The sequence below is a fragment of the Denticeps clupeoides genome, unplaced genomic scaffold, assembly GCF_900700375.1.
Source record: "Denticeps clupeoides unplaced genomic scaffold, fDenClu1.1, whole genome shotgun sequence".
Taxonomy (NCBI): domain Eukaryota; kingdom Metazoa; phylum Chordata; class Actinopteri; order Clupeiformes; family Denticipitidae; genus Denticeps; species Denticeps clupeoides.
Window position 1 is genome coordinate 1,921 of NW_021629710.1, and position 27,085 is coordinate 29,005.

A 27,085-nucleotide genomic window follows, 5' to 3' on the forward strand; every position below is an offset into this window, starting at 1 on the left:
CAGCTGCCGGGTCTCGGTAAGGCTCAGGTGGGGCTGACCAGGGAGGAGGAGAAGACGTCTTCCTCGGGGACGGACTCGGCGGTGGAGAGTAATCTGTAGTACTCGTCCTCGCCGTCCAGCACTTTGATTTGTCTGTGACAGCACGCAGGGGAAGGGACAAGTGAAGACAACAGGACAAAAAGAAAAGGGACGTCACACTATCGCTCCCTCCCAGCTTCTTTTTAAAAAGTGTTAATCCCCCCGTCCCTGCGTCACCGCCCTGACAGGGGGACTTGGCCACGTTCAAATTTGCATTCTTCTAAAGAGTCTTCCTGGAGAATCATGGAAAGGAGCTGTTCTAAAAGCCTCTTATTTTCAGCTCGGCATTTACATGAAATGGGGGGAAAAACACAAAAAATAAAACAGGAGAATCAGGCCACAAAGGGACCTTTTCTGTTCCGGTTCGCCGAGAGAGAGAAGAAACTGCTATTTACCCAAGTTTTCTCGGCTTCCTCTTGCTCCCCTGGTGATCCAGAGTTCTCTGGTGGAAAGGGCCAAGAGCGCACACACACACACACACACACACACACACACACACACACACACATCAAAAGACGAGCAGAGAGAATCATTAATTTTTAATTCAAAGTGATTTTGTGTTGAATGCGAGCAGATGCTGATATTATCAGAAGTCACAGCATAATTTTTTCTGATCAAAGCGCTGAAGTGAGCCTGATGAAGCAGGCATCTTGCTCGGCTTTGATAAACCACATCAATTATTCACCGTGAAGGCAGACATCCCGACATGAAAGCCACAGATAAAGCGCATAAGCACATGTTCGAGACAAGAGGCGGCGGCGGCGGGCGCGGGCGGGCGGCCTGGGGGGAGGGGCTTCAGGCCGCTGGCGCAGGTACCCCTAATTGTATTATCATCTGGAAACAAAGTCAGACAAAGGGGGCTTCACCGCGGACCACGAACTCACGTTCAGCTGGTTGTAGTACAGGCTGTCCTCGGCGCTGTTCAGGAGCTTGGGCTGCTGGCCCCGCCGGCGAGGGGCCCGCTGCTGAGGCCTCGGCTCCGGACCTGCGGCGGCGGCCCGGCAGAGAGGGAGAGAGTGAAGCGCCCCAACAACCACAACCACAACCCCCATCACGTGCATGTTTTATTAACAAAAAAGAAAGAAGAAGAAGAAGAAGAAACACCTTCTTACAAGGAAGCACACACATATATATATTTAATGTTGGATCCTTTTTCATCTCTGCAGAACGACAGGACGTTCCTTCATCATCCTTCCTGCCGGCTGAGCTCCGAAACCCTGACTAAAGCTGCGTTTACTCTCCCCAGCTTAGCACTACTTTGTACCCACTTTGAACAGACTTCATCACGTCTCAATTCACACACATCAAAGCGGGGAGCTTTCCGCCTTCCTCTCCACTTCCTGGCCGGAAACGCTTTCTCCTTCATCCTCTCCGCACGTCCAACCCTTACAGGAGTTGCGGGTTCTTTCAAATATTAATTATTCACGTGCAAATTACCTGTACGGGAGGTTTTACAAATGTCGTCACTATTTTACAAACTATTTACAGAAGGTCACGTGGCCCCTACTTGTGCTGTGTTCTATGTCCCCCGGGGTGTGGGAACGTAGGTCATTTGATATTGCAGGAGGGGTTTTAATATGTTCCTCGGTTCATATTCCAGCCAAATTGTTCAAATAAGCACAAATAAGTTCCTCCCATGAGATGACGTTTTGCTGAATTCCGAACATCGCAGATTTACTGTGAGTTGGTTTGAATTTTGGACATTTTGCGTTTGTGGCTCACACTGAACGTGGAATCAGATGTTTCCACGTTTCCCCGTTCCACTTTTATTTGCCATGCACAGTGACTGAACTACGTTCTGCCTCTTTAGCCATGGAATGTTCTTAACCTTGAATGAACAAATAGAACTAAAAGTACTAAATCTCCAGCGTCTGCTTTCTCCACACAGTCATTCCCGAAAGCAACTAAAATATCAGTTGGCGGGTGGGAAGCCCTGAAACGGGATGAAAGAGCCCACATCACACCTAATTAATCAGCACAGATGTTCCACTTTTACACACATCTACCGTCCTTTTTATCACATAACACATATCATTGATGTATATATATATATATATACATATATATATACAATTTGCTATTTGGCATGGTTAATTACTTGGTACGGACAGAAATCCACGCACGGATATGAATTGCGGAGGAGGGCCAGGAGCCCTCAGCTGACCCCCAGCGGGGCCCCGGCGCTCAGATCGGCGTTTACCCGGCCTGACCCACAGCCATTAGAGCGGCGAGCGGATCAGAGGGAGGGTCAGAGCCTCTGGTCGGGGGGCTGAGACGTCCCAGGGGCCCGCAGCCAACGCCGGGAGCGGCTCTCGGAAAGGGCCCGGCCTCCTGCTAATGTTGGCAGCGCCGGAGCCTGCTGTTAGGGGCGGGGGGGGCCGAGCGTCCCACGAGGAACGCAGGCTTGCTGATTAATTCATGGCATATTGACTCAACTCACTTAAAAATAATTATACAATTTTTAAAAAGCGAAATTCCGGAGGGATCCAGAGAGGCACGCATTGTACGACGTCTGCATCTTTGCGAGATAAAAAGGGCCGCTGCTCTTTTTAAGATAGGTGCTCCTTTCATTCATCAAAGCCGCGCGGAGATGCTTTCGAACGCAGGAATTCCAGCACGCTCTTCAGCAGCTAATGGGGATTTTTAGCTGCGTATCGATCCCGCCGCCGCACCACGTGGTTCCGGTCACCTGACCCGGCCCACCGGGGCCTTTGTTGATTCAGATGGAGGCCACTGTGGCACAGACACGGCTCGGATTATGAGGAAGAATCATCAGCGCTGTCTTTGAATGTCTAAATGAGGCGTGAGCTGGCCAGAATCTCGACTCACAAATTCCCAACCAGACACGGACACGTCGATGTGAGATTCCGTAGAAGGTTCCTGAGCAGGAGTTCTACCAGATCCCGAGTAACCCGTGATTTATGGCCGGTGTCTTCGTTTGAGCCATGCTGGTTAAACGTAGGGTTAAACAGGCCAGAACCACAAGGTCCCGGAGATAACGTCCAGAGCGTCCAACGCTTGTTATCGGACTGATAGATGAATTAAAAACAATTACTTTACTAAAAAACATTAAAAAGCAACTATCATATTAAGGGCTGCTGTTTCGTCAACGGAATTTTGGACTAAATTTTTGACTAAATGACGTGATGAAATCTAGACAAGGTGGTAAATGCTGGTCATGTGCAATAACTATGATTAATGATATCATGTAATATTGTTGATGAATAAAACGAGACTAAGTGTGTTTTACAAAAAAATGATGTTATATTAAGATGTCTCCTGCATTTTCGTTTGGTGAAAAGGAGACGAGACGTTATTTCCGCTCTTTTAATTATTATTATATGCGACTGTCATCTGGTCGCCACACAGATGACGTCACTATTCGATTATTTCGATTTCAGGATACTTGTGGTGGCGACCGGATGACAGATTGCTGGGAGAAGTGGTCTTTGGACGCACTTTCTTTACAATGAGGTGGAAAACAATCAGAGCGTCTTCTGCGTCTGGAATGGATGTCGAGGTTTCTTGAGACTATAAGGTAACAGAAATATAATAATAAGATAACCCTGTTTTAATTATGAAATGGGTTCTTTTTGTCTGTTCTACTCGGTATTGACCGGGTTAAATAGAAATGCATTACTAAAAAACAGAATAAAATACAATTTTTAGACTAAAATGGTCATGGATAATTCTGAATAAAATAAGACAAAATGCTCAGACTGAAATTGAGTAAAATGAATCTGGACTAATAAAACTAAAATGTCAGCTTGATGTAAAGATTAAGGACAGGAATAGCCGCAGTAGAGTCTTGGTTACAATCAGGAGTTACAGGAAATGAAGAAAAAAGTGGTGCAGGGTGGTTAGTCCCTTTGTGTGTATTTAATAAAAAATAAATCTTGATTTGATAGTAATAAATGTGTTCCAATGCAAATTATTTGCATTACAGGGTTTATGGACAAATTTTGCATTAAATGGACAAAAATTGCATTATAAAAGATCAGGAACACATGAAACGGTGATTTGTATTCAGTCCATGTTACATTTCACAAGGCCGGACTGAGAAAGCTGTTGCTGCAAAATATAATCTGATTTTAAATGCTCAGATGTAGATAATGTTTGTCACGTATTATGACACATTTAACTATGCATGATGATAATGTGGCCACTTACAAGGATGCATTTCAGCTTCACATGCTCAAATAATAAATAGGGCTGTTAATTGACAGATTAATCGCTCATTTAGCAAAACATTTACCACAATAACTTCTGTTAAATCCTGTTAAAATTTGACAAAGTGAAAGTGAAGTGATTGTCATTGTGAGACGCTGCAGCACAGCACACAGTGACACGGGGAAATGACTCCTCTGTATTTAACCGTCACCCTTGGTGACAGAGGGCCTCATGACAGGCGCCTGGGGAGCAGCGTGTGGGGACGGGACCTTCATCAAGGGGACCTGAGTGGCACCTTGGCGGTTCGGGACTAATCGTTTCAGCCCTACCCACAACCTTCTGATTACGGGTTCGTTTCCTCACCTGCTAGGTCACCACTGGCCCAAATAAATAGGGGTACAGCACCGGTGCCTTGAGGAGTTTATCATTACATCTGTCTGTTATTATTAGAACATAAAGAGAAATATCTACTCGTCATAACAGACAGAGACAGTCCGGCGTTAAGCAGATTTCTCCTCTGCAGCATGGAGGATGGAGGCAGGAGGAGGAACGGAGGATACGGAGGAGGAAGAGAGTAGGACAGGCTCAACTGTCCCCTCCAAACAAAGCCGGGGCGTGTCACCCGTCTGCGGTTGACAACTGGGAGGGACTCGTGTGCTCGCTGTGTGTTTGTGCCAGAGACTGTGAGACTGTGTGTGTGTTAGTATAAAAATCACGGCCTCAATTCATGTCTCACTTCAAGAACACTGTGACTACTGACCTCAGACATGTCTCAGGTGACCCCAAAATGTCACTGTGGGGGAACAGAAAGCCGCCGCTTCACGTCAGATGAAAGACGTCAGGCGGATATTCGACATGATTAAAACCATATTCAGTAACTCTACTCATTCCCGACAAAATCAAGAGACATCGGTGTTGATGGCGCTCGGGTTCTTCTTCCCACATCCATGTAGGTCAGCCCGAGTTAAACAGCTGCTGCATCCAAGACCAGGAATTCGATTGGCTGATGCTTCACTTAACCGGATCTACAACCGGACAGAATTGTAAGTTATTGTGGTAAATTCATTTGTTAATTAACAGCCCTATTTATTATTTGAGCATGTGAAGCTGAAATGCATCCTTGTAAGGGGCCACATTATCATCATGCATAGTTAAATGTGATGATAAATTTCATAATACATAATTCTGAACATTATCTACATCTGAGAATTCATTTTTCTTCATCTAGCACTGAACAATCTCCCAGCATGCTCGGCCTTATCAGGGCTCTTAGTTTTTGTAAACTCGAAATCTATAGAAACCCTCCTGTAAGTCGCTTTGGATAAAAGCGTCTGCAAAATAATGTAAAGTACAGAAGAGGGAAATGGTTGTAATCGAATGTCTCTGAGCTGTGCAAACGAGTCAATGCGGCGCATGTCTGGAAACGCGTTACGAATTTCAGTTTAAAACAAGAACACAATGATATTATATTACAATGTATTCAGTTGCCAAAGAATATAATATAAAGAATATAGAAAAAGCGCTTGTGAAGGAGCTTTTCTAGATGAAAGTGCCGTGGGTTCATCCACCGTGAACACAGAATTTCCACCAGGACTCTGCACCTGTAAAGGCGGCGCAGAACAACAACATGTGAGTAAAAAGGCGGCTATTCGGCCATGCCACGCCCAAAAAAGCAGGTTATTCGTACGGAATTCGTACGTACATTTCCCCCCAACACTTTTATAGACCGTTAAGGCTCTTTCAGTCTCTGCTGAGCGCAGGTTCGAGTTCCCTCCATCACACTCGGGCTATAATTGCTCTCAGCCTCGTCCTCCACCCCCTCCTCCCTCCACCGCTCTCTCGGCGCCTCGCTCCTGACATGTATGTTTACCACAGCCGTAATCTTCAAAAAGCTTGTTAACATAAGTAGCTCAGTTTTCACACGGCATAAAGTCAGTTCTGACTGATCCGCGCCGCTATCCTGTTTACCACACTGCGGCGCAGAAACGGCGGCTCTGATCATATCGGCCCCGCCGCGCCTCGTTTCTTCTCCTTTTTTTTAATACAAACGTGACTTATTTCCTGCAGACATTCAGAGGCGCATTAATATGCAGATTATAGGACAGGTGAGGTTTCTCTCCTGCATTTGGGGAATAATATTACCAAATTGGACATTAGAACAGGACAGACTGTCCTTTAAGACAGTAAACGCGTATCTATGGGATGCATTTTCGCTGCATGTGGCTGTAGCCTATTTATGAAGGTTGAGGTTGACCTTTGAACTGGACAACCGCACAGGAAGTCCCAGGTTCAAACCACACTTACTACCATCATGTCCCAGAGCAAGACACTTAACCCGAGTGTCTCCAGGGGGACTGTCCCTGTAAATAATGACTGTAATTTGCTGTATGCAAATGCTCACTAATGTCGTCTGTTTTACAGAAAGTGACGGCTTGTTAGTTATTTGAAAGGAGTTTGTTAGTAAATATTTCAGAAGGTGAACTAATACTTTTTATAAAAAGAGGAGGAGCCTGTAGGCATGATTGACAGCTCTCACATAACCTACTTCCGGAGGATTTAAACTGCTCCTGTCAGCACGTGACATGCCCAGGTGTAGCACAACGTACATGTCCCCCCTTTCTCCTCCATTTCCCTCCCACTACCAACACCAACATGCAGGTTATCAGGCGCTTTAATTCCTAGTGAACGTGACCACGCCCACTACCAACACCAACATGCAGGTTATCAGGCGCTTTAATTCCAGAGTACTGATGGGGGAACTGGTGACTACAGCCTCTTGCCACCCAGACACTGGGGGGCTGACATGTCGCGGCGTGGCGCGTTTGTAAGGCGGCTCTTCCACAAAAGATCTCACCACAGGCATCAGCAGGCGCCGGAGGGATTGTTCCTGAACAGGCTCCCCTGAACAAGGGGCTAATCTCTCCCATGTGGAAAGTGAAGCGCCGCAGCCCTGCTTATATATCCGTGTCAGAAGGGGGGCGTTTTAAGGGAACTTAGTGTCCGTTAGAGTTACAGGCTCAGGTAGAGCAGCTCCAGGTCTCAAGAGCAGATTTAATTTCCCAGGCTAATTCGGCCCCTCTCTCGTCTTCCCTCCGACTGCAGGTCGGCCCTCGCCGGGCCCCGGCAGAGAGCTAAAGGATCACCGGCGGCGACAGCAGGATGAGGCGCAGGAAGCGCAGCGGCTGGTCTCCAGACATCTGGCAGCTGCTGCTCCCAGGACTCCCTGCTCCTGAGGATGAAACACACTTCTGATCTGGCGGGGATCAAAGCGTGGCCCTGCGAGCTGGAGCCACCCCGGCCCTTATGCGCCTGCATACACACACAAACACACACACAGCCACAAGCAGACCTCACAAATGCAAAGCGGAGACCATCGCTAGAACATAGGAGAAGATAACGGGGCACCTCAGCCTAAACAACTCTCTCCACGCTCTCGTTTCATCACCACGGCAGGAGGGCCTCTGCGATGTAGAAAATACAGATTTTAGGCCTCATGAATTTGTACCGACCCCGTGGGTCCTGCCAAGAAAAGGCGATCAACTTCACGCCAACATCTTCATTTTTAAAACTCACATCCAGACCATTTATTCGTATATTGAACTTTTTTACAGTCGGCATATTCTCTATGCGATTATATTTTGCTGCTGTTATCTTCTCCACTTTCTGCCGTGACAATGGTGACCCGACTCGCCGAGGTGCCACTGAGGTCCCCTTGGTGAAGGTCCCGTCCCCACACACTGTCCCCACGCCTGTCATGGTGCTCACTGCTCACTAAGGGTGACGGTTAAATACAGTGTCTCACAATGACAATCACATCACTTTCAATGTAAATATCCCACTTGTGAGACTAATAAAGGATCTTCTTATCATTCCTGAAGACACGGCGTGGGGTCTGCAGGTCAATAGATATCAATTCCAACTTCAGACGTTAAGATTTTACACCGGAAAGAGGCATATCGGCAAAACAGGCCAGAAGTTGTCACTGCAGTCACGAACCACAACACGTCCCAGTCCTCGACCCAAGGACGAACTCGAGTGTTGATCCTCACTGATCTCTTCACTGGAGACTATAGCTGCCCTGAACCTGCACTTTCTGCTTTTTGATGCTCCTTTTATACTTTTATCGCGGTGTGCTGATTAACTCTCTTGCTTCCACACGATCACACGATTGCTTCCACACGATTCTTCATCCCTTCATTCTTTACATCAAGATCTACTCAGTCTCACATCTTCTAAAGTTTCCTCTAATCCGGAACGAAGTATCTCGCACCACTGCGCGTGACGCTATCCTGTTGTATTGGGGTGTGATCTGAAGACTCTGTGTGCAGTGGATAGATGAGCGCGGTGATATGGAGCACTATCTGCTCGCTCCTGAAGCAATTATTAAACATGATGGCATGATAGACGTACAAATTGATAAGTCCTCGTTTCACGATGCGTTCTGATTGCTGCACTGAGGCACGTTGAAATGAAAGTCAATCAGAAGCCCACTGAGGACCAGTTGAACTGTCATTGGCAGCAGTTGACTCCCTGCCTAGAAAGCTAATCTGCGTCCAGAGGAATAAGGAGTCTCTGAATGTAAATGGCAGCCATGTGAACTGTACATGAAGAAATGTGAAACCAGTACATTCAGATCTTAGACAGAATGCACTTTAATCCCGTTTCACATTATATACAGTGGGCTATCACCATACAGCACTTTCCTCTACACAACATGCTATTAACACAGGTATAAAAAATATGACATTTTATGTATTTTTTTTAATGGTTCCCCCCTTGTGCCATAATCCATAGAATGAAAAAAATTATTCTAAAAAAGTAACATTTAGTACTTTCAAAGTTAACTTGATAACAATTTCCATTAATCTGGCAACCATGGTGCATATTTTTTTTTATTGGTTTTAAAAAAATTTATCAAAAATGATGTGCAGGAATCCCGATCCGCACCGTCCCCGGGCGCCTGTCATGGCTGCTCACTGCTCACTCAGGGTGATGGGTTAAATGCAGGGGACAAATTTCACTGTGTGCACTGTGTGCTGTGCTGCTGGGTATCACATGCAACGATCACTTCACTTCACGAAAAATAAACCTATAAACAGAAATATATATACACCATTTTACTAACTGTGCGGTGGAAATTTACAAATGAATTCAAATAAAATATATATGATGATGGCTGAAGAGCAGAAGGGTCACCTGTGCTCGGCGGCGTGGAATTAGCCGCTATCTAAGCCAGGCCCGCCGCCGAGCTCTGACACTAATCCCAGAGCCGCCGGAGAGGCCTGTCTGCGCCACATTATGACGGATAATCCCCGTAATCCCCGGCGCACCTCCATCCCTCACCTCGCACCCGCTAACCACGCTAATGATGCCCCCCTGTACACCCACAAACAGCCCCAACACCAGACACACACACACACACACACACACACACACACTGTACAAAAGCCCCGCCCCCCCCTGGAGGCGGAACACCAACCACACACGTGGAGGGCGTGAGGACGGGGCCTCACCTTGCTGGACGTGCCAGTGGTGGACGTGACCTGTCCCCTCAGCCCTGCCTTTGTCTCGCCGGCCTCGGCCGTCAGCGTGGACCTTTGAGGGAGGAAGACCAGACGGGGAAGACATTAAAGCCGCCCCCCCTCCCTACTTTAATCAACCAGATGCCATTAGCATGCTTTGCAATGCTAATTGAACGTGCTAATGCTAATTCTGCTGGGCCCTACCTTCACCCAGAGGGAGAGAGAAACAAAAAAAGCAGGGCAGGCCTCCTCACACATATTTAATTTTATCTCGGAATAAAAGAGCCATAGGAAAGTATTAATCTGCTTAACATTTCTAAGTACATCCTCCGAAGGATTTTGCTTTTTTAATCTTACATATGCTCCACAGAGTTACTGGCAAAAACTGTACGTTCTCTTCATTTCATCCTTTCAACATCAAATGGTGAGCAGCAAAAATTGGATCAGACTTCAAAGAAGCGCGATGTGCTCCAAGTCACAGAGTGGCTCCTCTATTTCACATATTGAATTCGAGCAGGATATCAAAGTGGTACCAAAGAACCTGAGGTCTTTGCTTAAAAAAAAAAAAAAAAAAAAGAAGAGGGAGAAGGAGAAGAAGAAGAAGAAGAGGGGGTCTAACATCTGTAGAGGGAGAAACGCAAAGACAAATCACCCCGGGGTGGGGGGAGAGAGCGTTTATTCTCAGCCGTGGATTTCCACCCGTCTGATTCTCTCCTTCCCCGTGCCACCCTGCCACTCGAGAAAAGATCTGTCTGGTGGTGGTGGACGCGTCTCAGGGACGCTTCATGTGGAGTTATTCATTTAAATATGTCCTACACTACAAATAAAAAAAATCGATTAAAAAGGTAATTAATTAGACATTTTGCAAAGTATTTGTGGGTCCATCACTTTGGGTTCACAATTTTCAGTCTGGTAAAGGAGACTCCTTTTTCATTTTTTTGCCATGACAAATTTGTCAAGCTTGTGTTCTCTTGGACTCGACTGACCTGAGAGTTTTCCTTTCTGATTGGGACATTCCTGAAAAAGAAGACAAGATGGGAAAAGTTAATATCCGCACTACCGCAACCACAGGAATAAAACTCCATGTCATGTCCTACAACACATTTACAGAAATGAATAGAAAGAACGAAGTGACTGTTTAATCGTTATTTGTACTCTGGAGAGGAGGGACTACCCTGAAGATGAAGTGTAATGAAGTTTTGAAGGGGGCGGAGCTCGTCGTTTTTACAGCGTGAAAGTGGGCGTCGCTGTGACGTGACCACTCCCACTGCCGGGAGGAGGGAGAGCAGGAACGGAGGGCTGATGGGTCTGGGTAAGCACTGGAATGTAAAACGGGCCGGTCCACGTCAGACCAAATCTATATGGAGCGTTTCCAGAGCTGATTAAACATATCCTGCTCGAAGTTTTCACTCGGAGAAATATGATATAAACAAGGATAAAAATAAAAGGCCCACAGATTTATTAAGGCGCCTTAACATGAGTCACGATGACGCGTTCTGCATAATTCCACACACATTCCTCAACAGGAAGTGGGTCTGCAGCTACATGAAGCTAAATTTACAGCCCGAACCTCCGAGCCAAATATCGATGTCAGACCCCTGCAGAGACACGTCTCGCATGTCTCAAGTCCTCCACTATAACACAATAGTGTTATGAGCTCAAAGTGAATGTTCTTTCATTAGAATGATCTTTACATTTCTTACAGTCCATCGTTACGGGGACAGTCCCCCTGGAGACACTCAGGATTAAGTGTCCTGCTCAGTAAGTGGGGTTTGAACCTGGGTCTTCTGGTTCATAGGCGAGTGTGTTACCCCACTAGGCTACTACCAGCCTCACTGTGAGAACTGTGATGCCCATTTCTATCAGAACCAACATGGACTTCTAGTCCCTTTTCTACTGGACCAGACAACATGAGCCAGCCTGCACTCCCAGCAGTTTTGGAGACGCTATAACCCAGCTGTCTGGCTGTGACATTTTGCTCCTTGTCAAAGTCGCTCGAGCCCCTACCCTCATACATTTTTAATACTTCCAACGCATAAAACTTCAAGGACAAAATGTTCACTTGCCGGCTAACATTTCCCACCGACTGCAACAAGATCCTCATTGTAATTCACGTCCCCTGACGTGATGTCGGGTCAGAAATATGCAGAATCACTGCAGTCCAATAGTCCAGGGACTATATGGACTAGACCTGCGATGTAAACTTGGCAAGAGGATTTAATTATACCGGCCCCCGAAGTCACGTCCCCTGCACGAAACCACGCCCACTCGCGGCCTGAGCAGTAGTTTTGGGCGGTACAGCTGAATACAGAAAATTTGATATAATTACTCGCATCGTACAAATACCTCGTACTTTACTGGCCTTATGGGTGAGACAAAGTCCACTTTCAGTAGAATATGTTGATGTATCGGAAAAAAGTTCTTGCTGCAGCGCTTTTGCTACGGACACGTCATTTTTCAAAATGGTTACATTTAAAATTACAAATACATTTAAATTACAAATCAAATTATATGCCACAATCTCTCTCTCTCTCTCTCCCTCTCTCTCTCTCATATATATATATATATATATATATATATATATATATATCTTTTAAAAAGATGACAGGGACTCCTGATCAGTTTCTGAACACAATGAACAGCTGATTCTGTGGATATTCTAAATATGTTCTGCAGACTCCCGCGCCTCTTGGCCTTGTGGACGGTCTGTGGGCCGATCGTGGAACGCCATACACCCTGACGTCAGGCCCACATCTGGAGAACATCGCACTGCCATAAAACACCAAACGGCTTCCTAAGTGCAGAGTAAACATGTATGGGTGCCAGCTGATGACACACAGCACGCACCTTTTATATTGTTATTAGCCTTTGTGAAGTTCTATCAAATGAATACAGACACAAAAGTGGCAATAATCTTGCCAGAAAGGTACTAACTGCTATTTTGCATTAATTTGTGATGTTACTATGGTTACAATAAAAGACACAGGTTTAAGCATTATGAAATTTTAACCCAGAGCAGCCAGCCAATCACATCCGTCCATCACCTATGACCCAGAAGAGCACAAACTACCATTGTGTCCCTGAGCAGGATACTGAACCCTGAGTGTCTCCAGGGGGACTGTCCCTGTCACTACTGCCTGTAAGGCGCTCTGGATATGGGCATCTGGTAAATACTGTAAATGTAAATCTGTGTGTGTGTGTGTGTGTGTGTGTGTGTGTGTTCACTACAGCCACGATCAGCCTCCCCATCTGGAGCCCAGTCCAGAGCTCGGCGCTCATTTGCGGGCAGCGCCTGGTGTTCCCTCGCTGGAAAGATATTTATTACACTAATTAAAGGATATAAAAGAGGGGGGAGGTGGGTGTGAGGGGCGGGACGGGGACGGGGCGGGGCTCTGGTGTTTCTGCAGAAACTTAAACGGGAAAGACAACAAGCCACGCGGCTGAGAGTGATGAGTGACAGGGTGTCCTGTCCGGTCCTGTCCTGTCCTGTCCTAACTGAAACCGGTAATAAAACAAGCCACGCGGCTGAGAGTGATGAGTGACAGGGTGTCTTGTCCGGTCCTGTCCTGTCCTAACTGTAAAATGGCAAATGTAAATTCCATTTTGTTTTATTCCTCCGTCCCTCCCTGTGACTGTCCACTTTCACGGTGCGTCTACACAGCAGGCGTAGCTAGTAAAACGTGTTGGGATCATGTATGTGATGCAGTGAGAGCGGAAGCTCACCCCGGTGGAGACGGAGGCGTCGGCGGTCGCTGAAGACGCCCGTTTTGTCTACGGACCCGGTGGCCTCTGTAAGCTGTAAACGACATTTTTTCCATTTGTTGGCGAGCAAGTTGCGTACAAGAAGATAATTCAAGTTCTGAGACGCTGTAAACCGAACCCCCACATTTCAAAAGGTGAAGAAATGCGAAACATTCCTGCACTTGAACTCGGGTAAGTGTTTCTCCAATTAAAAGCCGATGAAAGGTCGCGGCGCCGCTTTTTCACGCGTGCTGAAACCTTCGGCACTTCCAAGGGACCCCTCGGGGCGCACAACTCAGCCCAACTACGGGCCATTGTGTCCTCTGTTCTGGTCCCGCCGCGAGATCACACACACAGGAAGAGCAGAGGGGAGGGGCCGCCATTGTTGGGCCTCATCTGATCGATGGTGAGTGGACTCCCCAGGGCGACTCTCATGTGAGGGGGGCCGCCAGGCTCATGCATTTGAAAGGCGCGTGTTTATTTTAAAAATGCAAATGCCGCCCACCTCAAAGAGCGCGGCGCCGCGCCTCCCGCAACAATGGCGGCCGTGCTGGAGAGGAAGCGTTACGTTCTACTCCATCACACGCACACACACAAGAGAACTAAAAAATAGACACCGCAAAATGTGTCTATTTGGGATGAAAATTTTTTTCTTTCAGTCAAATTTGACAAGTGATGAGGACATAACACACACACACGGCATGCTACAATGCATGCTTATCCCCCCCCCCCCCCCCCCCCCCACACACACACACACGGCATGCTACAATGCATATTCACCCCTACATATGAAAATGGACAAATATAGAAAAAATACATTAAAATGCTAATAAAAAAGTGTTTTTGTTCTAATTGTTTTACTTTCAGTCAAATTTGACAAGTGACGAGGACATAAAGAAAGACACACACACACACGGCATGCTACAATGCATATTCACCCCTACACACACACACACACACACACAGCTCGGATGTGGACGGCCCTGTAAACTCAGCTTCACTCTCTCCGCAGCTTTGTTTACCAGCGGGATTAAACGGTGAAACACCCACCCGAGGCGTGCGGCGGGGCCACAGATCTCCGCCCGGCGCCGGGGGGGGGGGACAAGCCGCCGCCCCTCGCTCCGCCCACCTCTCCCCGGCCCTCGGAGTCGAGGAGCAGGGAGGGAGGGAAGGTTAATGTGCCCACTTTCATCTCCATCGAGAATTCATTTACATTTGAGATAAAGAGGCGCCCTGTTTCTGGTATGTGAGGGTGAAGTAATGGAGGGAGGACGGGAGAGGAAGTGGATATAAAGCCCCTCTGCTGCCGTACACTGGGAACCAGATGAAAGGTGGTGGTGGGAGACAATAAGAAAGAAGGATCTCAGCGTGCGCCATTCTACTGAGACATGGGCACCAAACATGCTGTCCAAACTTTCAAAAGCTTTATCTTTATGCATTATTCATTAATTATTGCCTCTTTATAGATCAAAAAGGTATTTCCTTACTTTAAAGTTTTATAAATCATCGTTTTCAAATGCTCAGCATGTCTGCACTTTTTTTTTTTTTTGCCTCTTTTTATTTCAATTTTTAAGCATGTGTACATCTTGAAAAATTAAACTACTTTTTTAATTCAAGTAGTCTTTCCCTGATGTTGGCTATATGTTTGTAATGGTTGTTGTAATGGTTTTTTTGTATTTTCTTTGATTGCGTTAAACTAAAAAAATTTGGACACTTTTGCAATTTGGACACTTCTGGGATATGAATCTTGTAAAAATGACATATGCATGTAATTAATCTGGAATAAAGAAATGGTGGGTGGAGCAGCTCCCTGTCGCCGTTACCTGACTGAATCCGGACGGCCGCCTCCTCTCGCTCTCTCCTGATGTGCTTCACATTCTGCCGGGCGGAGTACCCCCTCCAGGCTGCAGAGAGGGGGAGAGGGATGGCGTACCTACTGATCAATCATGAAACGGGACCTTACTTCAAACCCCGGGGAGGGCCAGGTGGAAGCACTTACACCCCCTGCTCCCCCCCCGCCAGCTCCCACACAAACAAGAAGGTCTCAGTTCTGCGCCGGGACTTCCGAGGGCTTATTACCCCTCCACTCAAGAGCCCGACCAGCATTTCTACCCCCCAGGGTCCCGGGCGAAGAACTGGAAATTACCCCAGCGGGCCAGAGGTGGATGGGCCTGAATGGGGGTCTCTGATCAAACTCTTGTCCTTTGCTATTGTTGTCCCCCCTACACCTACTGTTACAGTCTCAGGGGCCACACCTGCTTCCCACACAAAACAGCCTTTATACACACACACACACACACACACACACACTGCTGACCCGCCTGGATGAGCGTGGCCCCTCGGTGCCTCCTGTCCCTCTGGCGGCGGTAGCGCCGCGCCCCCAGCCAGCCCCTGGTGTAGGCCTGCATCAGCACCACGCGGCCGATCACGCCGCGCAGCAGCAGGTTCAGCTGCTCCACGTGGTAGTACTTGAGGAACACCTGTCACACAGACACTTGACGTCACCTCCCGGCGAACGGGTGGCCGACAAAGCTGGCGGGTGCGGAGCGCCGGGCTTTGAACCTCTCCACAAGCTTGATGCCCTGCCAATCTGTTCAATTACAATCACAGGGAACGCGGCGCGGCGGCGCTACAGCTTTCATTGCACCCGTCTTCTTTACTTTTCCTGGCACTTCACGCCACGATGAAAAAAGAAAAGGAATCAAAGACGAGCCGTTGTTTTGTATGCAGCCGAGCGGCGGGGAAACGGCTCTTTCATACGGACTCTGGGCTTCAGCGCAACTGACCCGTCTGAGCCAATCAGAGGTGTTCGTACCTTCGTCCTGCCCAGAACCCAGCTCTCCAGTTTAGTTTGTTGCAGGATGGCGCTGACGTTCTCTCGAATGGGTTCTGGCATCTGGTGAGCCCTGAAGGTGAGGTAGTAATATCTGAAAAAAAGGTAAATATACATCTAGAAATATAGATCTAGTTTGGTCTCTTTCAATGTCATTCCCTATCCATAATTAGGGTTACATTTACAGCATTTACCAGACGCCCTTATTCAGAGCGACTTACAGTCAGTAGTTACAGGGACAGTCCCCCCCCTGGAGACACTCAGGGTTAAGTGTCCTGCTCAGGGACACAATGGTAGTAAGTGGGATTTGAACCTGCGTCTTCTGGTTCATAGGCGAGGGTAGGCTACTACCACCCTCTATACCACCTAGTTACCCGCTAGGTTACTACCGCCCTCTATACCACCTAGTTACCCGCTAGGTTACTACCGCCCTCTATACCACCTAGTTACCCACTAGGCTACTACCACCCTCTATACCACCTAGTTACCCACTAGGTTACTACCGCCCTCTATACCACCTAGTTACCCACTAGGTTACTACCGCCCTCTATACCACCTCGCTACCCGCCCTCTATACCACCTAGTTACCCACTAGGCTACTACCACCCTCTATACCACCCATTTACTCACTAGGCTACTATCGCCCTCTATACCACCTAGTTAGCCAATAGGCCACTACCACCCTCTATACCACCTAGTTACCCACTAGGCTACTACCACCCTCTATGCTACCTAGTTACCCACTAGTCTACTACCACCCTCTATACCACCTAGTTACCCACTAGGTTACTACCGCCCTCTATACCACCTAGTTACCCACTAGGCTACTACCACCCTCTATACCACCTAGTTACCCACTAGGCTACTACCACCCTCTATACCACCTAGTTACCCACTAGGTTACTACCGCCCTCTATACCACCTAGTTACCCACTAGGCTACTACCACCCTCTATACTACCTAGTTACCCACTAGGCTACTACCACCCTCTATACCACCTAGTTACCCACTAGGTTACTACCGCCCTCTATACCACCTAGTTACCCACTAGGCTACTACCACCCTCTATACCACCTAGTTACCCGCTAGGTTACTACCACCCTCTATACCACCTAGTTACCCACTAGGTTACTACCACCCTCTATACCACCTAGTTACCCACTAGGCAACTATCGCCCTCTATACCACCTAGTTACCCACTAGTCTACTACCACCCTCTATACCACCTAGTTACCCACTAGGCGACTACCACCCTCTATACCACCTAGTTACCCACTAGGCTACTACCACCCTCTATACCACCTAGTTACCCACTAGGCGACTACCACCCTCTATACTACCTAGTTACCCACTAGGCTACTTCCGTCCTCTATACCACCTAGTTACCCACTAGGCCACTACCGCCCTCTATACTACCTAGTTACCCACTAGGCTACTACCACCCTCTATACTACCTAGTTACCCACTAGGCTACTACCGCCCTCTATACTACCTAGTTACCCACTAGGCTACTACCCCCCTCTATACCACCTAGTTACCCACTAGGCTACTACCGCCCTCTATACTACCTAGTTACCCACTAGGCTACTACCACCCTCTATACCACCTAGTTACCCACTAGGCGACTACCACCCTCTATACTACCTAGTTACCCACTAGGCTACTTCCGTCCTCTATACCACCTAGTTACCCACTAGGCCACTACCGCCCTCTATACTACCTAGTTACCCACTAGGCTACTACCACCCTCTATACTACCTAGTTACCCACTAGGCTACTACCTCCCTCTATACTACCTAGTTACCCACTAGGCTACTACCACCCTCTATACTACCTAGTTACCCACTAGGCCACTATCACCCTGTGAATTTAAACACCGATTAGATGTTAAGTTCTTCCCTTTTACTATACTATTTAATAGTATGTATGAACTGGACATTTTTGTATTGTCATTTTGTTTCAAATGTGATTTATTGATCAAAAGCGGTTTATTGAACAATAGAAAGAACATGTTCAATTTTACACAAGCATGTTGACTGAGAAATAAGGGAAAAAGAAAACATTGCTGCAGCATGAAAAATTGGATCCGAATTCGTCACTTAGTTTAAAAAAGACTCACTTCTCAATGGCTCTGTGTGTTAAACAAGAAAGAATACAAGAAGGACTTTATAAAGTCGGTAATGACCGGTGTATGTAGGAGAGAAAAAGAGATTCCTGACACCATATTCATATACCAGATTTCAAACACCATAACTTCCTGTAGCATGGTTAAAAGCCACAATCAACATTTTACTTTTAATGACAAGCAATATATCACTTTATTTTTATACTTTTAATAAACTACCCAATCATACAATCACTGAACCGTGCACATGTTTATGCTTGTACATGTCTCTTGCATTTATAAATGCATATCATTTTAATAAACGCTTAATGAAGATGTCTTAATATGTAATAAAATCGTTAGTATATACAGAAGAACCCTAAAATTCAACATGCAGAGAGAAGAAAGAAAGAAACACATTTCTTTAAACTTTCTTTAAACTTTAAAACACAAATCGAGGGATCTCTGCACATGGCTATGCAACACAACAGTGGCGTAACCCACATTATCGGACTAAAAGGTTCATAAGCAGATATCAGCGAGACAGCAATCAGAGAAGTCCCATAATGCACCAAGTGTTCTCAAGTCTCCCACTTGGGCTGTAAATACGGGGCCATTGTTCTCCATCCCCATCTTTATACTCCATTGTCTGAGGCCAGCCACAAACATGCCCCGATGGGAGCGGGGAACAGATACGGGCCTGTATTCAACGCCGGCCACCGATAACAGCAGTCATGTTTTAGGGGAAGGAGTGGGGGGAGAAAACGTCTTTGATTCTCCCTTTCAACGAGCCGTCTCTCATATTAATTCCTGTTCATACCTGTTATTTCTTTGATGGTAAATCCTGAGAGTGCCCCCGTCAACGACATCAGAGGAGCCTTTGATGGTAATGTTCAAATTTAAATCAGGTTACCTGCTCTATACACATGAACTTTATACAGTTTACATCACACCATTGTCAAGGCATCAAAAATCTTGATCACCTTAGATTTATCTTAATGAATATGAATTTGACATTATATATGTGACGTTATATATGACATATATATATACACATATATACATAAACTACAGGCCAAAAGCTTGGACGCACCTTCTCATTCAATGTGTTTTCTTTATTTTCATGACCATTTACGTTGGTAGATTCTCACTGAAGGCATCAAAACTATGAATGAACACATGTGGAGTTCTGTACTTAACAAAAAGTGGAGACCTGGCCTCCACAGTCACCGGACCTGAACCCAGTCCAGATGGTTTGGGGTGAGCTAAACACCTCTGGGAACTCCTTCAAGACTGTTGGAGAAGCATTTCAGGTGACGACCTCTTGAAGCTCATCGAGAGAATGCCAAGAGTGTGCAAAGCAGTAACCAGAGCAAAGAAACTAGAATATAAAACATGTTTTGCACCAAGCTGCTTACCTATTGCAGATTCAGTCTTCCCAGCCTTGTGCAGGTCTACAATACTAATTTTCCATCATAATTTGGAAAATAAATTCTTTAAAAATCAGCGGATGTGATTTTCTGGATTTTTTTTCTCATTTTGTCTCTCATAGTTGAGGTAAACCTATGATGAAAATGACAGGCCTCTCTAATCTTTTTAAGTGGGAGAACTTGCACAATTGGTGGCTGACTAAATACTTTTTTGCCCCACTGTATGTCCTCCACGCGTTACCTTTACTTTACTTAGCAAGACACTTTTATCCAAAGTGACTTACAAGAGGAAGACACCAGCACCACCATGCAGACTGTTACCTGTATTGATCTCTACCACTATGTGTGAGACCAAAGAGCTGTTTAAGGACACCAGGGACAATGGATGAAAGTCAAGATTTCATGAAAAGTCATGGAAGATCTCGCCTTGTGGAGTGTCAATGATCATAAGAACGGCGAGGAATCAGCTCAGAACTATACAGGAGGACCTGGGCAATGACCTACAGAGAGCTGGGACCATTACCATTAGTTACCATTAGTAACACACTACGTTGTCATGGACTTAAGTCCTGCAGCGCACACAAGGTCCCCAGCTCAGACCAGCATATCCAGGCCTGCCTGAAGTTCACCAGAGACCATCTGGATGATCTAGAGGAGGCATGGGAGAAGGCCATGTGGTCAGATGAGACTAAAATAGAATTTTTTAGTATGAACACCATTGCAACCGTGAAGCATTGGGGTGGAAACATCATGCTCTGTGGGGGCTTTTTGTCAGGATGAGTAGAGTGTGGACCTAGGGAAAGGATGGACAGGCAATGTATTGCAAGATTTTGGCTGACAACCTCAGTCAGATTATCAATAATGGGTCAATGGGCCTCCAGCATTACAATGACCCGAAACACACAGCCACGGCAACTAAGGAGTGTCTCTGTAAAAAGCATCTCAAGTCTCCAGACCATAATCCAATAGAAAATCTACAGAGTAGCTGAAACTCCATGTCATGCAGCAACCGCTGGAACCCCAAAATCCCTGCTGCGGTGTGTGCAAGAACTCCAGGAAACATCTGACCTCTGTAATTGTTTCTGTACCAGAAATAAAGTAATAATATCAATTCTCTGCATGCACGTTGTAAAGGGTAGCTTTGGAATAACATTTGTAAATGAAATGAAAAATAAATCTCCCGAGCAATAAAAGCATTTATATGATTCAAAATGAGAAGAAGGCAAAGCTACGACTCTCCACCCTGCAGCATTTTCTGGTTCAGTCCTGTGTATTCAGTTCCAGATCCACAGAAGATGTGCAGTCTGCACAAGTCCTCTGTAACGCTCTTAAAATCACGCTTCTCTGGCGATTCAGAGCATACGTACAAACATTGTAAATTCGTTTGGTGATGGGTAAAACTATTTCACATGTTGTAATGTTCATTTTTTAAATGAAATGTTAATTTCATTTGCAATTCTCAACCACTGTCGTCAGATGATGTGTTTTAACTACAGCGAGACAGATGCAAACATGGATGCAGAGGAGGTGAAACGGAGGCGAGCAGCTGGTGATCATATTTTAAACCCACACATTTCCTTTCCCTCTTAGTCTAGCACTCGTGGCGCTCGAAGGTCGGTCCAGGTCGAGCCGGTAATATGACGAATCACCCGATAATATGAATCTGAATGACTTACTGTCTATATCACATAATCTGCAGCAACACGTGTCCCGAATAAAGTGGACATTCACCTGTTCACGAACTCCTCAAACGGGATGCGGTGGGAGTACCCCTGGCGGCGGATGTTGACCGTCTCCAGGATGCCGGTGTAGCGCAGCTGCACCATCACCCGCTCCTGGCTGAAGCGCAGCGCCTGCCGGTCGTCGTTGGGCTTGATGCAGCGCACGAAATGCGGCTGGCCGCCCACCATCTTGGACAGCAGGTCCATCAGCGAGTACTGAGGAGGGACGATGTGGGTCAGGGCAAAGAGACTGTTCTTCCAAAGAAGTTAAAGTGCGGGGCTACACACCCGGAAATAAGACGACACCGTCTGTCTCCTCATGTTGGTGGTCTCGTCTGGGTGCCGCATCATCTCCATGGTGTCCACCTTACAAATTCAAATCCAAAATGAAATATTTTGGAAAAACCTTCACGCTATACGCTACGCTATATAAGCTACGATATATTCATTGCACTTTTTAGCTAAATTAAAAAGGTCATTTATACAAATGTAACCTACTATTATTTAAACAGGTCAGTCATATTTTTAGACGCAATGATTGTTTCTCAGATGTGTGTGTGTGTGTGTGATTAAAAAAATAACCAAAAAAACAATCAGACATTATATTTCATGCTCTGTTATCCATTCATATCCCTTCTCTGAAGGTTCTGCCCGGCAGCTCTGCCTATGAACAGCAGGCCGCATAATGGGCCCTGCCATTTCAATCCAGGCTCTCTGTCCAACAAGGTATTAATGAGGACACAATATAAACACCCTAATGGTCCGCTCCGCTGTCGGCGCCGTCAAATTTAACGAAGGGTTAAATAATTCATGGACGCGTCTATAGAGCAAAGTGCATACCTTAATATTTTATTCCTTCGCAGCATCTGTACTGAAGGTATGCACTGATTCGCCGCTTTAATTGGAGTCTTTTCCTGGTCGAAATCGCCACATCTTTTTCAATCATGGTGCTTTAACAAGGGCCCGAGTCTAACCCTGACCCAGTTTAACTTTCCACCAGCCACACGGCTGCCACGACATCACAGCCGATGTACCATGTCATTATGCTGTGGTGATCAGAGGAGGTAAAATCCACAGAAGGAAACGTATTTGTATCTCTCTGATCACGCCGGGCATTAAATATGCGGAACATCAGAATCAGAGACAGAGGAGATGAGTGCAGCTTTACAGAGGAGAAAGCACAAGGTAGAGGAGCCACTACGGTCTAGAGGCAAGTACTCATACTAAATTCATTTGTTTTTATGAACTTTTTAATGTAGACTTCTTTCTGAAATAGACTTCAGGTAGACAAGTGAGCAGCACAGGAGATCAGATCTACGGATGCTCTACAGGGACCAGAGGCTCCAGGGCAACGTTCAGCACCCCTACCTTCAGCAGGTTCCTAGCAGACTGAACACAGAGGTTCACAAACGACAAAACAGAGGAAAAATACGATAAAAAAAATCATAATGCAGAACATTATGTATGTATATAGAGCATGTGTATACATACATATAATGTAATAAAGTTGCACAATGCACTTTAATGAGATGCTGTGGGATTGTACATCTATTTCAAATACAGGGGCAGTGGTGGCCTAGCGGTTAAGGAAGCGGCCCCGTAATCAGAAGGTTGCCGGTTCGAATCCCGATCCACCAAGGTGCCACTGAGGTGCCACTGAGCAAAGCACCGTCCCCACACACTGCTCCCCGGGTGCCTGTCATGGTGCCCACTGCTCACTCAGGGTGATGGTTAAATGCAGAGGACAAATTTCACTGTGTGCACCGTGTGCTGTGCTGCTGTGTATCACACGTGACAATCACTTCACTTTCATATACAAGTACGCCATTTTTTACAATATTTTGCACATTTCTTATCATGACACCAGTCATTTACCCCACAACTATTATTAAAAACCTCCTCAGAAGTAAGAAGTAAACATTCGAGGACTGAATTTCGTGGTAAATAAAACGAGATTAATACGGCTCCTCGGTTCTTTATGGACCAGGTTTAATAAAAGGCACGCAGCCATGAAAGCGCGCTTTTTTGGTTTCCAGCGTCTGTGCATGCGTGTTGTTTCACCAGCCGGCGGGGACCCTTTGATGAGGGATCTGGGATAATCTCATAAAGGGTGGGATTACAGCACTCGACCCCACCCACTAACAACAAGGCACCGAGGCCAGTCCAGACAACCGAACGTAGGACAAACAAGGAAAAGCAAAAAGGATTTATCATAAATATGACTGAGCTGGAATCAGCATAAACTATTAGGAATAGTTAAGAGCATATTAGTTATATATCCAGTTATTAAATAGTATGATATGAGTATTAAATCAGTATATATATGAGGAAGGTCAGGAGAGTATTCAGAAGAGCAGTGTGAAGTGTGAAAGAGGAAAGTGCAGGCAGGGTGGATATAGTGACAGACGGGGACCAGCAAGAGTGACACCAGCGAGGTTATATGGGTTGGAGATGGTGGCACTGACAGGATGAAGAGCAGGAGGTGTCCGAGTAAAAGATGCTGAGATTCATGTTGGGACTGATGGACGGGATTAATGATGAGTGCTTTACAGGAACAGTCAGGGTTGGAGGTTGAGTTGGCTTGGACACGTATAGAGGAAAGAAATGGAGACGGTTGATGCAGCCAAAAATAAAAGAAGAAGAAGCTATAGTAAAGTTGGCCATTTTTTGGCTTTGACGTGTGCTATTTAATGCTCACCTTACTGCGTCCAGTGTTGAGCTGGGGGGGCAATGACCGGGAAGCTGCAGTGACCCTTGCTCTGGACGTGGCCAAATTTCCTGTTCAGAACACAGAAACATCAGTTCACTCAGAACAATCTGACACCGTCCATTCATCCATTCTTCAAGCTCCCAAACATCTTTGCTGAACAAGGCGTCAGTTGTTTGCACACAGTCCCACCGATGACCTGACAGAGACCCCGTTCAGCCCTTCAGATGGGATCTGGGTGGTGTGATCATGAGAAGGACACACCTGGCATTACAACATGTCTCCACATGCTGTCCATTCGCTGCTCATTCTTAAGGTGCTTCAATTTCCTTAAAAATCTCGATGTCACGCAATTGCAGTTTGAAGGACAAAAGTCTTACATATCAACTCACAGGCCAAGACATCAATACTCCAGTCCAGGAGACAGATAAAGTTTAGGACATTTGATCAAAATTACCTTTCTGCATGCAACAATAATGAACCAATCGCGAATAATCATTTCTTAAGACTAAAACCCCGTCCACACAAGAATCCTTTTCTGTAAAACGGGTGTCCTCACAGGAGAAAACAGCCATTCTGCGTCCCCTGAAATGTGGTGTCCATGTTTGACGCGAGGCCAAACCGGATTTCCTCATGAGGACGGGCCTGAGGTACAGAGACGAGTGTGGGAATGAGGCAGAGGCTGCAACATGAGACACTTCCCGTTCATTTTGAAAGGGCTGGTGTCACGTGGGCCTGTCGCTTCATGTGGTGGCCCAGCCAGGGTGCATTGTGGGTTAACTTGAGAGAACGACGCGTTGGTGAGCACACGTGTGCGCCCTGCACGGCGGACACGACCACCTACATGTGAGCAGACAGTGAACAACACAGCTGTGTTGACACGGTCACCATTTTCCGGGAATATGTAAGAAATGCAGCTTTAAATTTCTGCATCTGCAAGATTTGCGGGTCGGATTTGCTGTCAAGGTTTTGGGGACGGGGCTTTAATTTCTCAAGCCAGATTTAGCCCATGACGGAACTTGAACTGCGGCGAAGCAACACCCTCACGCTGAAGTTAAGCCTTGCAGGTTTAGGGCCACTTCCAGGGAAGTGCAGAGGTTTTTGTGCGGGGCGGGGGTTATAAAAGCAGCCCCTGCAGCAGCTCTCGCACATACGAGCACATGCTTACACAAGCACACACACTCACAACACACACCGGGCTCGGATATGAACCCGAGCTAGCATATGCGCGGCAGTCGGAAGGTTTTTTTAGCACAAGATGTCCAAATGTTTTCTCTGGCTGTGTCTTCAGAGGCTAAACTGTGATTAATAGGAGTGAAAGAAGGCTTTGAAGCAGGATTGGTGACATCAAAGTCCTAATCCATGGGTGGCAGGATTTTTATAATGAGTGGGAAGCATTTTAACACATTTCAAAGAGTCTGTCCCATGAATAAACAATAGACGCGCAGATGTGCCACACACCTTCAGGAAAACACACTCTGGGACGTGGTGAGCAGTCGCGCCATGACCTGCGTTCATACACTACTGGGCCAACAGCCGGCCATGACGTGCCAAAATAACGCTGCTCGCTGCAAATTCTATTTCTCCAGCAGCCAAACTTTCATGGCGCCGCCACTCCACTATACTGTACAGGGAAGCAATGGGGCTGCATTCCAGAACCAACATTATTGTGCCACTAGGTGGACCCTTGGATTTCTATATGATATAATCCATTATGTTCTGCATGACATTTGGTCCTCAAATCGATATATAAATGGAAACTTGTGATGTACCCCTGCTTCTCCAAATCTTTTACACTTTCTTCTAATGAAAGGCTCATTTTTCCAGTTTAGGTATCGACCACCATTTTTGAAAAGCGCAATAAAAAACACAACAATTATTTATCATATCTGGACCATCAAAATTCCGACACACAGGCGTTAAACAGCATGTGGTTGGTGGCGCGGTCGTTTCCTGGCCGGATGTAACGGATGTAAAACCGCGACGAGCATTAAACTGAAACGGCAAAAACGGCCAGAGGACGTTGGTTTCGAACTCCTACCCGGAGCGGTCACTACCGCCACTGCCTTCTAACTAAACAACGTGAATATGAAATAATCCATTATGTTCTACACGACACTGATGCAGAATTGTCCATTTCTGCATTGCGATGCATCGATTCTGAGATTCATTTCAACTCCCCTAATTCTAACCCGTATTTTCCACACCTTTCTGTTCAAATGTCAAAATGGACCAAACGTACAGCAGACAGGGTGAACAAGTTAGTTTTACAATGAAGCACCAGCTCTGACGTGAATGGATTATGGGAAAACTGTGGGAAAATGCCTCTGTGGGTTTTAAAAGAATAGCGTAGATCAAAACGTGAGCTTTCCAACTGACCCCATATCCCAGCTGCCTATCAATAAAACATCAACCTGCCTGACGAAACCGTGTTAAAAGTTTGTATGTTGGGGAACAACGGAAAGCGACGTGAACGTGTCTTGCGTTGCAGAATGTTAAGTATTACGAGGTTTTCGTGCTCGACTTTTAAGTGTCAAATTCTTATCCCCCGTCAACTGCTCTGGCTCGCTCACTCACGGGCTAAATCCCCCCCTCGACTGCAGGAAGTGGCGTGGCGCATACGTATCGGACGTGTGAGTGTCGGTGTGAAAGGCAGGACGTTTGATCGGGTCATCCTGTCGGTCACGGCTGGAGATGACTCTCCGCTTCTGGCATGGCATCGGCTCCTTGGCATCTGGTGCGTTCACTTTGAAAATGCTGGAGAAGAAGGGAGGGAACG

General features: G+C 46.4%; 1 protein-coding gene across 1 annotated transcript; it reads right to left on the minus strand.

Moving 5' to 3' along the window:
• LOC114772373 (myosin-IIIb-like) lies at positions 1–26,955 on the minus strand. Its single transcript, XM_028965292.1, has 14 exons — positions 26,884–26,955; positions 24,298–24,377; positions 22,968–22,988; positions 21,888–21,965; positions 21,610–21,815; positions 16,327–16,438; positions 15,829–15,991; positions 15,335–15,415; positions 13,494–13,566; positions 10,757–10,787; positions 9,762–9,843; positions 963–1,063; positions 474–520; positions 1–132 (listed from the first exon to the last, which is right to left on the minus strand). Exons 1-14 carry the CDS (start codon positions 26,924–26,926, stop codon positions 24–26), a joined length of 1,227 nt encoding a protein of 408 aa, XP_028821125.1. The 5' UTR covers positions 26,927–26,955; the 3' UTR covers positions 1–23.
• Between the last annotated feature and the right edge of the window lie 130 nt (positions 26,956–27,085).

Coding starts and splice junctions, on each gene's coding strand:
- LOC114772373 (XM_028965292.1), bottom strand. CDS start 26,926: ATGCGCCACGCCACTTCCTGCAGTCGAGGGGGGGATTTAGCCC. Junction 22,989..24,297: donor TCAACACTGGACGCAGTAAG/GTGAGCATTAAA, acceptor CTCTGTGTTCAG/TCTGCTAGGAACCTGCTGAA. Junction 10,788..13,493: donor ACGCCTCCGTCTCCACCGGG/GTGAGCTTCCGC, acceptor CTTCTTTTTCAG/GAATGTCCCAATCAGAAAGG.